The sequence below is a fragment of the Gekko japonicus genome, unplaced genomic scaffold, assembly GCF_001447785.1.
Source record: "Gekko japonicus isolate JY-2015 unplaced genomic scaffold, Gekko_japonicus_V1.1 scaffold7, whole genome shotgun sequence".
Taxonomy (NCBI): Eukaryota; Metazoa; Chordata; class Lepidosauria; order Squamata; family Gekkonidae; genus Gekko; species Gekko japonicus.
In genome coordinates, this window is record NW_015159711.1 from 2,647,223 (window position 1) to 2,663,204 (window position 15,982).

At 49.6% G+C, this 15,982-nt stretch overlaps 1 protein-coding gene across 5 annotated transcripts in view; it reads right to left on the reverse strand.

The window, feature by feature from the left end:
• The window catches only part of NCOA1 (nuclear receptor coactivator 1), a 250,618-nt gene that overhangs the window by 1,781 nt on the left and 232,855 nt on the right, over positions 1 to 15,982 (reverse strand). For all 5 annotated transcript variants that reach the window (XM_015405923.1, XM_015406078.1, XM_015406150.1 and 2 more), the window contains exons 15-20: positions 15,026 to 15,346; positions 13,494 to 13,595; positions 8,018 to 8,420; positions 6,424 to 6,598; positions 5,477 to 5,660; positions 2,995 to 3,084 (exon numbers count right to left, since the gene is read on the reverse strand). In XM_015405923.1, coding sequence (XP_015261409.1) covers positions 2,995 to 3,084; positions 5,477 to 5,660; positions 6,424 to 6,598; positions 8,018 to 8,420; positions 13,494 to 13,595; positions 15,026 to 15,346 — 1,275 coding nt within the window. The remainder of the gene's footprint in view (positions 1 to 2,994; positions 3,085 to 5,476; positions 5,661 to 6,423; positions 6,599 to 8,017; positions 8,421 to 13,493; positions 13,596 to 15,025; positions 15,347 to 15,982) is intronic.

Genomic DNA, 15,982 nt, shown 5'->3' on the forward strand with positions numbered 1-15,982 from the left:
GCCCCTCAACCCCTCTGGGTTGCCCGACAGTGACGAGCATCAGGCAGACAAGATGAAGACACGAGAGCAGCCCTAAGGGATTCTGTGAAACCACGTTTTAAGCAGCCCAACTCTTGGGTTCTCCCACTTTTTCTGCACCCCCCCCCCTTATCAACACTTGGCCGCTGATCTCTTTGCGGCCAGGAATGATGAGGTTTTACCTGATGCCGAAGCCTATTCTTTAACCTGTAAAAATGGCAAACCTGGGATTTGTTTCCGCACATTTGGTGGGTAACAGGAAGGTCTCAGCGGTAATGGAGAGGCTGCATGCTGGGGCCACAAAGTAACAGCCCTCCTTTTCACTTTTCATTCTCTCAGTTCTTGCTTTCCCAGGATTCTCAGCATTTTTGTCCAGCTCCTAATATTACCAGCATCTCATAATTTAACTGACTCTTTTCAAAGCATTCCACATTGTCCTAGAATGTTACAGGCTACAGAGAGGTACCTAAAATATCCAATCCAGTGTTCTTTATACCCACCATTTGACATATTCCTCTGGTCTGCTTTCGGTTTTGTAACAGTTTACTTAGAATTTCCCCTGCTCCTTCACATCTTGGATATCTCCCATCTCCCATAGCAGCAGGTCTTTGCCTCTTCCGCACATAGCAACAAATACTCAGTGTACTAAGACTATTCTTTAGACAGGGCTATTAAATATATACATGGCCCCTCCGCTCTGGATTCTGTGTGTCCAAGGTGTTGAGGACTCTGCTCTCATTGCAAGGAAATGTTGAACACTAAAAGCTGGAATCTTGGTTCAGAAGCCAGGGCTGCATTTGCACCTGGTGTCCTGAAGGCGAGTGCTGCAAACTGAACTCAGTTTGGACAGCTATCCCATGGAGACGGATCAAGATGGGTGGCGGCTGTGTTAGTCTGTCTGTAGCCAGCAGAAAAGAGCAAGAGTCCAGTAGCACCTTAAAGACGAACAAAATTTGGGGCAGGGTATAAGTTTTCGTGAGTCACTGCTCACTTCTTCAGTGACTTACGAAAGCTCATACCTTGCCACAAATTCTGTTCGTCTTTTAGGTGCTACTGGGCTCTTGGTCTTTTCTACCACCTCACGGAGGAATCACTGTTCAGCTTGCAGAAGTCAAGAGTGCTTAAAACTACACAAAATAGTTATGAGCACTGCCTGCATTACTGTCCCCCAAATATTCCTGCCTCATATCTTATGAGCAGGGCTGGGATTACAGTCAGTCAGGGTATGAGTTCATGCAACCATGTCACTGGTTGAAGTGTTGGGATACTGAGAAGCTGCAACAAGCAAAGCTTTGGGAGACTCCTCTCCATCTGCCAGCAATGAAAGAGGGTGGGGGGGTCACATGAACTAATCCTATGGGTTGGATCCAGACTAAATTTTCTAATAGCAGAATGGGACTTTCCTGCCTCCCCCCTCCCACTGCAACCCTCGGCCTCCAAGCTGCTCCTGACAGACGGGACCCTGACAAGTTACATGAGCAGGGTCTGACACAATAAAGGGGAGTCTGCAAGAACTGCCAATTTAGTCTGGATCCAACTGACTGATTGCAAAGATATGGTCGCATCGGATCACATCGTGGCTTGCTGCCCTATTTGTTGAATGCTGTCGGTTTAGTAATGCCAGCCAAACTCAGGCAGCGTGGTCCGTGCCAAGATATGGCAAAAGTTTCAAGGTTTGGTGTCTTGTCCCAAGACAGACGGTTGGGAAGGTTATCTGTGTAAATTCAATCTTCCTTACGGTTTTGTTTGCCCTCATATTGGAGACAAAGGCCTCCCTGTACCTGGGAGAGTGCTGACTGTAAACAGTTTGTGCATCTGAGGACAGAAGGTAACGGAGGACGCTTTCCATGATCTTTTCTACTGTCCCATCTATGAACTTACTAGGGAGGTCTCTCTCTTCCTGTTCATCGTTATCAACCCAAAGGGTTAATGCGGAACCTATAAATGGGATCCAAAGCTGGATAAAACTGATTCCTTGACAGATGTTTCAAAGCACTCTGATTAAAGCACTCCACAGATGTTGCCAATCCTTGGAAATACTCCCATTGTGGTAAGGCTGTTACCTGATAAGGCTTTTGCTGTTAATTCATACTGTTTTTTAAACCACGGGAGGACTCTGAAAAACCTCGCCTATGTGAGAACACAGCTGTCCTAACAAATCTTAATTGACACCCACCAAATAATCAAGAAGTAAACATTGTTAGGATTTGGGCATGGTTTGCCCTAAGTATGCATGCATCAAGAAGGCCCCCTGAGACCTCTTCCAAATGCATCGCCAGATGGAGATGCGGCTGATCCTAGCAACATGTAATACAGCCCAGCTAGACTCAAAGAACCCAGAAGAACTGGCAACGCTGGCTCTACGCAGCATCTGTTTTTCCAGCCCCACTTCTTTTGCTGCTAATGACGCTGGTTGTCATGGGTCACATCTTCTACAAAGTTGCATGCTGACTGGCGGAGGATCTTTTCAGGTTGAAGAGGAGGGGAAGCACATTTCCGGTTTTGAATTGCAATATGCAAAATTTACTTGCTGTTATTATTATTATTATTATTTTTAAAAAAACACATGTTTACCAGTCTGCCCCTCCTCCTTAGATGTCACAGGGCAGCCTGGGTTACTCTGAAACTAGTCACTCGGGAGGAATTCTACTTGCCATGGAAGAAGGTGCTGTTTTGGCACTTGTCTTGCATCGTGAAGGACACTAGAGTCACTGCCAAAATGAATGCGTGGACCATAAGGCCAGATGACATCTGAGATCTGGTCATCTCCAGTCAATTCCAGTCCCTGCGAGGAAAGCCCTTGGGATGGTTTTTCTGGACCAAGGCATCCGCAAAGGCTCACAGCCCCATTAAAGCTCTTATTACAGGTTCATCGTTTGCAGGGGAACTACCGTGCCATGATTCCCAAAGCAACTGAAGCAGCCATTCCGGCTGTCCCTGAGTACCTTGTTCAGGGCTTAGGAGACTTTTACTGACCTGTGCGCCATCTGATTCTGTTTTCAAAAGATCAGAGGAAGAAAGCTGGTTGCAGTAGAGGCCCGTAGGTCTGAGAGCGGGATCATTTACCTGAAAAAGGGCCAACATGGAGAATTCAGAGGTCACTCGGCAGCCTTTCATTCTCCACCCTCTTTCAGCATTGGTACAGGCAGAGGGGTAAGAATGAAGAAACGAAGGAGTCTCAAGACTAGCTTTGCTACATGAGGGAAATTTTTCAGAGAGAAGCATTCTGAGTCCTAAAGTGAGACTCTGCTGTTCACGGTGTGGCCATCAGAATATATCCCAATCACATCGAAGGGATGGTGATCCTACACTGCTAAATAGCAGGACCTGTCTTCTCTGAACAGCACCTCCAGAACTGTAATTCAGAAACCTTTATCACATTTCTACACCACCGACTTAACCTGGTTTAATAGCTGTTTTCCTAAAGCAGCCCTGAAAGCTATTGGTTGTGGGGGGGTTGGGGGGGTGACAAGGGTCCTCGGGATTGTTAAATGTTTCGTAACACCCTAATCAAACTATTTCAATTATTCTTTTGGAGAAGCCGTGACAGCTGAACTGGCATAAAACCAATGCATGTGTAGCACAGATAAGCCCCTAGCAATATTAGGGAAAGCGGTCCTCCAGTCCTGGAGCCAGACACCCAGCACCTATGGACCAGGGGAAGCATCTCTTTCCCAAGGGCTTATTTCCATCTATAATTATCCTGTAAAAAGCACCCTGAACTCCAGTACTGGATTTGTTAATGCTTCCAAGGAGTGACTCAAAAGGGGCAATTTACAGTTTCTCATGAAGGCTTAAACCCATGTGGCTAAATGAAGCTGCCTTACGCTGAAGTGGGCCACTTCTCCACCCAGTCCAGGACTGTCTGCTCTGGACTGGCAGCAGCTCTCACAAATTTCATACACAGAGGAAGGTCTTTCTGAACACCTATTCAACATTTTTATCTCCGTGGCAGTACACAAAAATGTAAAGAGCATTTTAAACAGCAATGAATAACCTGGAAAGCCTAACACAATATTTAAAAAACTTTACATCCTCTCACAGGAAATAGTAATACATTATGATTGGAAAGCAGAATTAAGAAAAAAATCATAAAGCTTGGGTACATAAAAAAAATCTTCTCCTGGAGCCTGATGGATGGGAATTCCAAGGCCTTGTTGCACCAACAGAAAACATTTCTGGTGCTCATTCGCCTGGCTGATCATGATGATGATGATGATGAAGAAGAAAAGTTGTTTTTATACCCTGCTTTTCACTACCCGAAGGCGTCTCCGAGCGGCTTACAATCGCCTTCCCCGCCCCGCAACAGACACCCTGTGAAGTCGGTGGAGCTGAGAGAGCTCTTGGGAGGCAGGTCCACACGGGATGAGCGGATCCTCCAGCCATCCCGATCCCTGACTGCAGGGCTACCTGGGGTCCCGTAATGTGGAGGTGCCAGGAACTGGACCCGGGACCTTCAGTATGCCAAGGATACAGCCTGCATAATACCCTACCACTAAGCTACAATTCTTCTCCCTGAGCAACCCACAACAGTTTGTAAAAGAAGATGAGCAAAAAAGGTTCCAACTCTTGATCTACACAAAGTGTGATAGTCATCTCAGGGTCACCAACACCATGTGGAGATAACAGCTCATGGCATCATTTCCACCCTTCAGTCCCCCCTCCCTTGTTAATTACTCTGATTGCAGTTGATATGCCAAAGAATGGGGAGAGGAGGCATTTGGAGTGTGCATGAGCATTCCTACATCCACCCTGTAAGACTTCCATGTGAAACCCATCTTAAAAGTTATCGTACAGGATACCCTGAAAACTTCCAGTGTACAAAATAAGCCTTCCTATCCCTCCCAGTTTCCGGTAAAGAACTTTAGACTGAAACCTTAAGATGGCAGAATGCGTGCACGCATGCGCACTTCCCCCCCCAAGCTGGTCACAACAGATATATTAAGTCCACATACCTCTTGCTTTGTATTCTGCAATTAGATTTTTGGCCAAAGGCCTCAGTGAGATCAAACTGACACGGAGCATTCAAACAGAAATGGCAGTGGAAGGGTGTGATCTGGAGGGGAGAAGCGCTTACCACTTCCAGCTGCTTCTCCTCCCGGGTTTGGGGCAGAGAAACACGTGCAAAGGATGGGGCTTGGTGGAAGATTCCAGGTCTCCAGCCCCACCCACTGCTTCTCCCCCCTCCCTTTTTAGTTTTCTGGCAGAGATCATGGTTCCCAGCTTCAGGCCGAACAACGGAACACCTAGGTTGGTTCCTATTTAGGACTGCATTGACTTAGGCCACTGTTCTTCAGCCTCTAATTGTTCCCTTGATGCCAGCCAATTCCCAGGGTGAGCCCCTCAGTACGACTGTGTGTTTCATGCTCTCTGTGAGTCAGGAAAGTGTTGACGTCTGCTGGGAACAGCTCAAATGAGTCTGCGGGAGGACAAGGGAGACACTGTGGGTTGCACTAACCTGCTCTGAGCACAGCGGGTTCATGCCAGGCATCTGAAGTGAGCTCATTGGCATCTGTCCAGCCATTGGGTTCATATTCTGGACGTTGGCATTCCCTCCAGCCATGGAGACCGTGATGCTCATGTTGTTGTACATTCCCTGCTGGTTTGGTGGGGGCTGGGTTTGCCCAGCTTGGCCAAACACACTACAGACAATAAATAAATCAATAAACGAGAGAGTTACAGATAGGGATAGAGTGAACGTCTACATGGTTTCAGTCTCAGAACTGCACTGTGTAGAATATATGCATACAAACTCCTGCACAAGTCCCAGATTCCCATGACTGATTGGGAAACACCCCCAGGGAGACTGGGGGCTAAAGCAGCTGCCCACATGTGCTAGTGAGAAGGAAGTGGGAAGGAAGCCCCTTGATGACTGTCTCAACAACCGCCTTGATGAACACCGACTACAAAAAATTCTGGTTAAGAAGAAAGAATGATTGTGCAAATCGCAATTCTGCCCCAAGGTTTTTGAATGGCAGCAATCTGGCAAACCCAGGAGAGAAAATCTTAAGAGGTGCAAAATATGAACAGCTCCGTGTATGACATTCAAGGAGAAGGTGAACAAACTGGGTGCGTTGAACTCTGGACATTTCTATAAGATGGGGGGTATCAGCACTGGCAACCTCAGGACCATAACTGGTGCTCCAAAGGGTGCCATTTGGGCTGCCGGTTGTCACCTGAACAGCAAGAGTGCCTGGAGTGGCAGCCGTGGCCATAGAACTTGCCACTGTGGAGGGGGAGACCCTAGCCGACCATACCCTCCACTGCCTCTGGAAAGGGACCTCTTGTAAAACCACTTTGATGATTTCCGGGGATCTAAAACAGCACGCGTCTATTGCTGAGAAAGCTTCACCAAAGTCTGGAATGTGAAAATTAGGAGTGTCGACACCTTAGAACTGTGCTTACTTGTTATTCCCCATGGTTCCTTGCTGCCAGGTCTTCATGTCCGGTGACTGGTACCCGGGCGTGGGTGGGGCCGGCTGGAGCATAGGGCTCTGAGAAGGAGGGAGCTGTGGTGACATCAGGGGGCTGCTGGGACTGAGTGATGGGGCAAAAGCAGCCTCACCTTGCTGACCCATTCCTGGGGGGAAAGAGAGCAACAACCCTTAGCTTGGACCTCTGGTATGGCGGACTACAAGGCAACTGCTTTGCTTTATCTTCAGGGGATGACAGCCAAGACCGGCTGGAAATCCTGCCCCACCCTGGTTGTTCAGTGACCCTGAAGTCCTTTCTTGACAGGGGAAGCTGGTGAGGCAACAAGCAATCTGGGACGTGACTGCCACCTGCAGGATTCCGTGGCTGAGCTTGTGCCATGGGGCTCACCCAGCACTGGTTTTACATGCCAGAACTCCAGCCCGGAAACAGCACAACTTAATTGCTAACAACTAACGAGAGGAGAGTTGGAGGTGATGCGCAAAAGAAGCTTCAGCGTAGATCCTAAGGGAATTCCTGCCTCTCGTCTCTTCTGCTGCCCCGTGCCACTGGAAAAGTTGTTTCTCAGGGCCAAACGAGATGTGACGGCATCCATGGCGTCAACACTTAGGCATGGCAAGGGATGTTCACAAAAATCATGGACCTCTCCCTTGAGTGAGTGGGACTGCTTTCTGCTCGCAGAAGGGCATCTCAGGATCCTATTGCACTGTAACCCAGTAGTGTACAAAATCAGACATGATGCTCCCTTATACTGAATCAGACCACCGGTCCATCAGGGTCAGTATTGTCTATTCAGATTGGCAGCAGCTCTTCAAGGTCTCAGGCAGAGAAAAGTCTTTCACATCACCTACTTCCTGGCCCTTGTAACTGGAGGTGCCGCCGGGGGACTGAACCTTCTGCAAGCCAAGCACAGGCTCTCCCACTGAGCCACAACCCCTCCCCAATCGTCACTTCTTTCTTTCCACTGGAACATCTGGTAAAACAAATTCTGTGGGGGTTTTTTTAAACTACTACACAAAATCCCTGCAAGTCCTCCCTGATCAGAGATGGACACGGGGGGATGAGTGCGCACACTGCAGGCCATGAATGACTGGCAACTCTTGAACAAGCGCCTGTCCGCCTCTGACCACCTTTGCATAGAACATTCAAGAAGCACAGATGAGGCTAGAATGAGGAAGCCCTTGGTCCGAAGCCCAGTAGGCAACCTTAGAGAAGCTACGGTCTCTCAGCGTCGACTCCTGGTATCAGCAGTTTTGAGATCCAATGATATATGGTTGCCAGCATGCTCAGGGGCCTGGGACAAACCGCTCTGTCTCAACTGAATTCACCTCAGAGTGTTGTAGCGAGGATGAAATGTTTACGGTCTCAAACTCCTTGTAGGAAGGGTGGGATAAAAATGTGAGTAAGAAAACAAACACATCTCCCAGAGAGAACTACAACTCTTATTTTCTGTCCCAGAGTTGGAGGGGAAGTCTTGAACAACCAAGACAATAGTTCTAAGCCCACCATCCCTTTCCGTCAGCAAGATGTGAGACTATCCCTTAGCAGGGCCTGGCCCAAGACTCACCTGAGCCTGAGTACTGGAAGATGTTCTGCTGCATCTGAGGGTTCATCCCAGAGCCGAACTGTCCCCCGACGTTTCCCATAATCCCCCTGTTCACCATGTTGTTGCGGCTGGCCAATGCCGCCTCAGGGTTCGATGCCAGCTGCGAGAATGGGCTGGTGGAGGTAGGGGGGTTCCCTGGATTCGTACCATAGCTGGGGGGGAAGGGGAACTGCTGCGGGGGAGCCTGGGGGAGGCGCCCAGCCCCCAGCTGCACGGGGACCCCGGCTGAGGGCGGGAGGTTGTTCCCGAAGCTCTGCTGCTGCCTCATTAGCATGGCTCGTTGCTGCATTAGCTGCCTCTGCCGGTGCTGCTGGCTGTAGAGTTCACGCTGGCGCTGGGCCAGCATCTGTGCATTCAGGGGGGGCTGAGTTGAAAGAGGAAGAAAAAGAGTGCAGAGGAAAACGGTGAGCTTCAGGTAAAGGAGGTGGCTAGTGCCCTCCACTGGAGCATGGAGGTATCAACCGCTTTGCTGAAAAATGCGCAAGGAGTCATCCGGGGAGTGCCAGGGTGGGAAGGGACAAGGAAGCTCATCTCTACCAGCCCTTTGTCCCAAGGCAGAATCCTCTCTACATAAAGTATTTACACCCAGCCTTTCCCTTGTGGCTCATGGCAGCTTGCAATTCTGAATTAAAACAATCGACAACTAAATAAACCCCCATTAAGTCCCCCCCCGCCCCAAACGTAGCTCACACCCCATTAAAAGACACAGCAGACCAAAGAGCCTTACAGCACAGCACAGAAGCTTCTGAGTGCGGCTGCCGCCCTCAGCTCCTCAGGCAGCCCATTCCACAGGGCAGGAGCCACTACCACAGAAAGGCATGGGCACTGGTGGACGCCAGGTGGGACACTGCCCGCCCCCCCCCCTTTGAGCAGGCGGATAGTCAGAAGGTGGCCACCAGTGAATGGTGCACAGCCCCAAATGGGGACAGAAGGTCGTCGGCCACGAAGGCCTTTAAAGGCCATAACCAGCTCCTTGAGCTGAACTTGGAAACAAACTGGCAGCCAAAGGAGGCAAGATGTGTGACCACGATCAGGCTGTTGCACTCTGAACCAGTTTCCAGGTTGTCGTCACGGGCAGTCCCCCCTCAGAGAGTGTTGTGGTACTCTAATCACAAGATTAGAGAAGCATGGATTAGCCTAGGCAGGTCAGCTGAACTTGTGAAAAGGGAGTGCTGGTGGATCACAGACAGCTGGTCAGAAGCACTCTTGGCCTCCATACTCAGCACAACCACATCAGGAAAATCCATCTCCAAAACACTGGACCCCATTTCTTGTGGGTGCACAGCTGAAGTCTGTGTCGCTCACTCCCCCCCCCCTATTTTGTCTGTTCCTAAAACCTTGATAAATGTTGTTAATCTGGTCTCCCGACTGACAGAAGAAGGCCTTCCGTCACCCTCCTGCACCTAGGAGCCTCTCAGTCCTCAATGCTTTCCCGGCCCTGCAGGCCCACTGTTGTGTCCCCAGCCGATCTCTTTCCACCGCATTTGGCTCACACCCTCTCTGACCGACTCTCCTACACCACGCTTGGGTCGTGAAACCTCAAGAGCTCTCGGGCCCACGGCTGATAACTCTGCTCAGCACCAGGTGCAGCCCTAGTGCCTCCCGCCCAGCCGCTGAGAGCTCCGAATAATTCTGCCTCCCTACAGAGTTTGCTCCTTCCCCTTCATCCAAAGTATAATGCACAGACATGCAAGCAAGATAGCTCAGCTGAGTGAGTGTTAAAACTGCACATCACGTTATGTACACTAATGGAATGGCAGCTGGCAAACATTAATATTTGTTTCAGTCGTACACCCTGGTAAATTATGCTTATGATAAAAGAATCCATACAGTTCAAGCAGGTGAGCCATGCCTACTGAGCTATAAAGGGAAAAAATTTCAGGCCCACACTACTAGGCCCAGGCACGTAGCTACCACGGGGCTCACAGGGCCCGCCCCCCCCTTAGTGGTTTTTATGGGCCTCCCTCCCTGAGCCTTGGCTCCCCCTCCCCCGATTGTCTGTCGGCAGGGAGGACACGGGCAGCACAAGCAGCAGAGGCGGTGAGGCTGGGCTGAGAGAGGCTTGCTGCCCAGCCTGCCAGTAGCTGGTAAGCCCAGCCAGGCAAGGCAAAGAGGCAAGCGGGCGCACCAATGCACCCAAATGCCGCAGCTTTGTAGCCAGCCCAGCCACGGCATGCCTCGCCTCTCCCAGCCCTGGGAGGAAGCTGAGGGAGGAGGTCAGGCTGCTCCTGGTGCGGCGACACAAGAAGGGGCACTGGGGCTCCTTGGGGAAGGAGGGAGCCAGACACTCCACAGGGAAGGGCTGCCCTTGCTGGGGGGGAGGGGGGGAAGCGCCCCCTAATTTAATTAGCTGGTGGCCCCCCCAAGGCCCCCTCACACAAAAAAACCCCTAGCTACGGGGGGTAGAGGGAATTTCCAAAGGTGAGTGGATGGTTGCTATTGGAGATATGGAATAGACAGATCTTGGCCTGATCCAGTAAAGCAGCAAATGCCATTTGTTTGGCCCAGAGAGGAATGAAAAGCCCACCTCCCACACTGCAAGAACCCTACAGAGTTTTTGGCAAAGCAGATTAATTGTAGGCTGATTTAGCCCAGTCAGCCGACAAAACTCACCCTCCTAAAATATAAACACACACACACACACACACAAAACCCCAGCCCTGTCAGAAGTAGCTAAATGCAACCTGGAGGGGTCTCACTTGCCTAGCTCTGCCCTGGTGACAGCTACTAACAAACATTCCACCTTCCTGGCTTCACTGCAGCTGTTAACTAGGGGAAAAAATGTGGAGAAATGCCAGCAGCCTCCCCGCCTCCCCCAGCTCTTGTGCTGAAGAACAGCTGCTGTTGGACTACAGTCCTATGAACACTCATTCCTTTATGTTCCAGTCCCTTATGCCCACAAACGTGTCCCTCCCCAAAGCAGCCTACTTGGAAAGTCTCCCAAAGTCTGTTCCTTCTCCCACTTGTCCGGCTCACACGTTTAGTTAAACTCTGCAAACATAAACATGTGATGCTTGGTCAGGCTGATGGCCCATCTAGTTCAGCAATCTGCCATCCCGAAGCGGCCAGGCAGATGCTTCAGTGACGTTTGAGCAACATGTAACGGTGACAGACACCCATTATGGCTAATCTTTAGCATCTTGGTTGCCAGATGTACACTGAATATGGATGCTGTCCTGCTGGCTATCACATCTGCATTTACCGACAGCTCTATTAGCCGCCACCGTCTGCATTTAAAACTTATTTAAAAAGACATTGATGACACCGTTATCACCATCTCCTATATCGCTTTTACATTCTGAAAGAGAATTCATCATTTTTCTTCAATATTCACTTTCTCCACACTATTCAACAGTTCATAAACCTCTCTCTTGTCCCCATGTTGTTATTTTGCTAAGCCAAAACATTGCAACTTTTTAGGTAAGGCTGTCTTGTTTTATGATCCCTTTCCTAGTAATGAATTTGCTTATTCATTGCTGCTGCTGCTACATTGGGTTGATACATTCAGTTGATCCCACTAAACAGATTGGGAATCAAGCCGTTCCCTTGAGATATGAAGGGCCCACAACCTTTTTGAGCCTGTGGCACATCTGGAATTTTGAGAGGGGTGTTGAGGACCACCCCAAAAACAAGCGCCACAGGAGGCAGCACCAAAGCCCAAATGGCTTCGGCAGGGGACTGAGGCTCATACCTCTTGGAAAGAAGGAAAGCTTGAAGGGGGAGTGGAACCACACACCAAGAAAAGCCCACGTGCTTACTAGTCCTGATTCTCCAGTGAAAAAACCTTTTATTTGAATGAAGACAGTCAATAATTAGCCCTGCCTTACAATGGCTCCGCCCACTAAGCTGAGTTAGTGTGAGCTAGCTCACAGGGTTTTTTAGCCTCCGGCTCACACATTTTTGTCTTAGCTCAGGAAGGGTGGCTCCAGAGCAAACTAATTTATGCAGTAGCCAAATCACTCACTCACAACTTTAATGCCAGGAACTCACAAAGTAGAATTTTTCCTCACAGCTTAGAGGGAGCAAAGGTACCATAGTGCCTGGGGGCACCACATTTGGGAACCCTGTCATGGAGGATTACACCATCAAGTGCAGTTAATGCGACTGATGAAAATCTTGGTTATAGAGATTTCCTCGCTGGACACAAGACAGGGGCACTCTCTCTTGTCAAGGCCTATGCTAGTCAGCAGTTCTGCAGAAGCCGACACTTAAGAGCACTGGCTCAAGTCTGCTTCCAAACATGTTCAGGCTTGTCCAAAGCTCCTGGAATGGCCATCGGACTTACTGCAGCCACCAACAAGTTCTTGCAGATCAACTTCCATGTGTTAAACCCTTTTTCAGTCACACTAGAAATATGCAGCGCAGATACCCAGCGACTAGTGTAGGAGCGACTGCAAAGTCATCACTAAGCTTTCACACTTTTAAATTTCCTTCCTCTGGTTAAGCAAATACTCAGTCTGCGTTTGCACTGACTGGTATGAAAAGGGAAAAAAGCACAAGTACATAAGAGGGTTTTGACCAGTGCTTAAGGTGGGGTTCCTTTACACTCAACCCTGGAATAACCTGCTCTCCAAGTCCCAGTTCAGTCCCAGAACAGGAAAAATGGGCTACCAAAGCACTTGCAGGCGAGACTGATTTGAAATGTGCAATGGGATCCTTCCCATCCCTTTCACCTTCCTGCACATCAAAGATCAATCCAGCCCCTGAAGGCAGAGCATCCCAAGGACGGGTTTATCTTCCAAGGCCCGGTGAATTGTGCGCTCCATCCCTCATGCACCCAGGGCCAATTTTGGATTGGAGTGAATCAGCATTCAGTTCCCCCCCTTTGAGCCTGATGCGTCAACTCCCCATTTCTCTTATCAAACACCTGCCCCTCCTTCCCCAATGTGTTGCAACAGAGGAGGGGAGACATCCTGACAGACAGCATTAAGGCATCTCAGTTTATCAGCTGACCCCTTTGTTAGCCTTGATCCCTTCTTCTTCCAAGCACAAGCAAGCACAACTCACTGTAAAAAGGAGCAAAACGGCAAAGGGGTTCACCACTCACCGGATCGAAAGCATACCAGAAAAGCAAACCACAGCACCAATTGGTTGCAGAAAGGACGTGTCAGGCAGGCACCCAAGGCAAGAGGGGCCCAGCCACGTGGATAAACCATTCACAGACCAGAAGGGTTGGGCCCTACTGACCATGCATCCATTTCCTCAGTAATGAGAAACTCCGGGACTGAAGGGAGTTCTTCCTTAACGTTTACCGCCAAGAACAACTGAAGCCCGCTGGAAACGAGCCAACAAGAGCTGCCTGGGTGCTGATAGGCTAACACTTCCCCCAGTTAATGTGGCTCTAGGTAGGAAATTTTAAAAAATCGTATGTAAACCGCTCAGAGACCCTTTGGGGTATATAAACTGAAAGTTAAATAAATAAAAAATAAAAAATTACCTGTGGCGTGATCTGCTGCTGCATGCCTGCCCTCATGCCGACGGCACCTGGGGGATTTGCTGCAAACTGGTTCAGGATAGCCTGCCGATTCTGGTGTATCAACTAGAGAGGAGGGAATGAGGGAGACCTTACAGTTCAGAAGGCTGGATTGTTTTGCTGCAGTTGCATGTACAGCCCCCTCTCCAACACCCAAGGGGGAGGTCTTGTTGTTTAAAGGTAAAGGTTTCCGTTGCTCAAAAGCCAGTCGAATCCAACTCTTGGATTGTGGTGCTCATCTCCTTTTTCAAGCCGAAGAGCCAGCGCTGTCTGAAGACGTTTCCGTGGTCATGTGGCTGGCTGGCATGACTAAACGCCGAGGCACACGGAACGCTGTTCCCTTCCCACCTAAGTGGTACCTCTTTATCTACTTGCAATTTCTTGCTTTCAAAGTGCTAGGTTGGCAGGAGCTGGAACTAGAGACGGGAGCTCACTCTGTCATGCGGCACTTGGGTCTCGAACTGCTGAACTACCGACCTTCCAGCCTGCAGTTCAGGATCTTAACCACTTGAGCCAACGGTAGTTGAGCTGTTTACGCAAGTGCAAAAAAAGAGGGCTGCACCAATAACCAGAACAAGAAAGAGACAGAGAGCAATTGGTGCCATGAGGGAAAAAAACCAATGTATTCCACTTGACAATCCCTGCGTGTTTCTCCTATGCTATCTCAGGGGGATCCGTAGAAGAGCATTGCCCGAAAGACCCCACAGTAGTTGGGCTGGTTGTTCACATAGCCTTGAAGAACATCTAGAGCAGCGGTTCCCCCCCCACCCACGGGGGGGGGGGGGGGGGGCTGGGGACCCTTGGCGGGCACGGAGATATTGCAAGGGAGCCGTGATTCCATATGCACACCAAGAATTGTCATTTTGAACTTTTTGTCATGATGTATATTTTTCAATCAACGAATACTCATAGTACAACTACTAACATATGGCAGAGAAATGCAAAGTTTTTTTATGTTAAAAAAGGGGTCCTCACACTTGAAAAGGTTGGGAACCCTCTCGTCTAGAGGATGGAGAGAAGGCAGGGCCGGGGGACAGAATGATTGCCATCTTTCCCCAGTTCTTGGCATGGCCAAACAAACAAAAAGACAACCCCTAGGTCTTTCCCTCCATCTCTACAACTCTGATGTCAGAAGATAACAGGAACAAATATCCGAACGGTCCCGTTCCATGTCAGAGAATATCTGGCATCAAAAACAGGTTTGCAGTTTATCTTAGGTGGCTAAGAGGAGTCAGGTGTGCATGGACTACACTTATGGGTTTTTCCATCATCCAGGCAGAGCTGTTAAAACAGTCCCAGGAGCACTTTCGCAGGTGGCTCCCTGCTCATTAAAAAGGGGCGTGTGTTTTGGGGGCATGTCCTTCAGGATATGGGAATGAAACTGGAAGGCTGCCAAGCAAGATGGACTGAGGCCTCTGCCCGGCCACACGAAGGGCAGTGGGGCCCTGGAAGCAAAGCCTGGGTTGTGGACCGGCCAAGCAGTTCTGTACACTCACCTGCTGCTGTCCTTGGAGCCGCTGCTGCAGCTGCAGCCGCAGGTTGGGTGCTGTTGGAGGTCTGTTGAGAGCCTGTCGGGGCTGCATCCCCATGTTGGTGGGGAAGGCCCCACGGGGTGGCGGGACTTGGACGGGCATGGGACTGAAAGGCTGCTTCTGCCTCATAATGCCCGGGAAATGACCAGGGAGGTTGGTGGTGGGAGACGCCGAGGAATAAGGTTGCGGATACATGCCAGGCTTCTGATCCATCACGAGAGGGGGTGGTGGTGGTGTTGCTTGCTGTGGCTGGAATCTCTCGCTTAGTGTTTCCAGACCACCTCCCTGTTCAAAGAGGGAAAGGGGTGTGAGGTTTCCTGAGACTCAACACAGTAACCTAAACGAACTAGCAGCACATTTTGTGTGCTGCACTTGAAGGCTCTCAAATACAGCTGCAACTCTTCAGGGTATGTTTTTCAGGGCTGTTGAGCAGGGATCAAATCACGCACAGTTCAATGCAGGCACTGGAAAGGAGACCACAGCCAACCTTGCCTCCATAATGAATGTACCAGAAGTGCAACTAAAAATTTATTTTTCACACTCACACCTAACATTTTAGGTTTATGTCTCAGATGTCTGAAATGAAGAACCTGAGGTTGCTCCTCTCGTGAGGTTGTGAGGTTATGTGCTCTGCTGAGTTTAAATTTACTTTTGGGGAACTTAAAAATAAGAGATGTAATGAGTAGACTCTTGAAATCTGCTTTGAGCAGGAGTATTTCAGTTGCTGTCAGTTCAAATCTTTCCTTGGCCATGGACTCACTAGGTGGCCTTCACCAACCCACTGTTTCTTCTATCTCGCCAACACTACGGGGGTGGTGGTGGTAAGTAGTGCAGGCCCACCTTACCAGGCTGCTGTATGAGCCACTGAAGTGATCTACACAGAATGTTTCCAACACTGAAACACGCTAACAGCGAAGCATT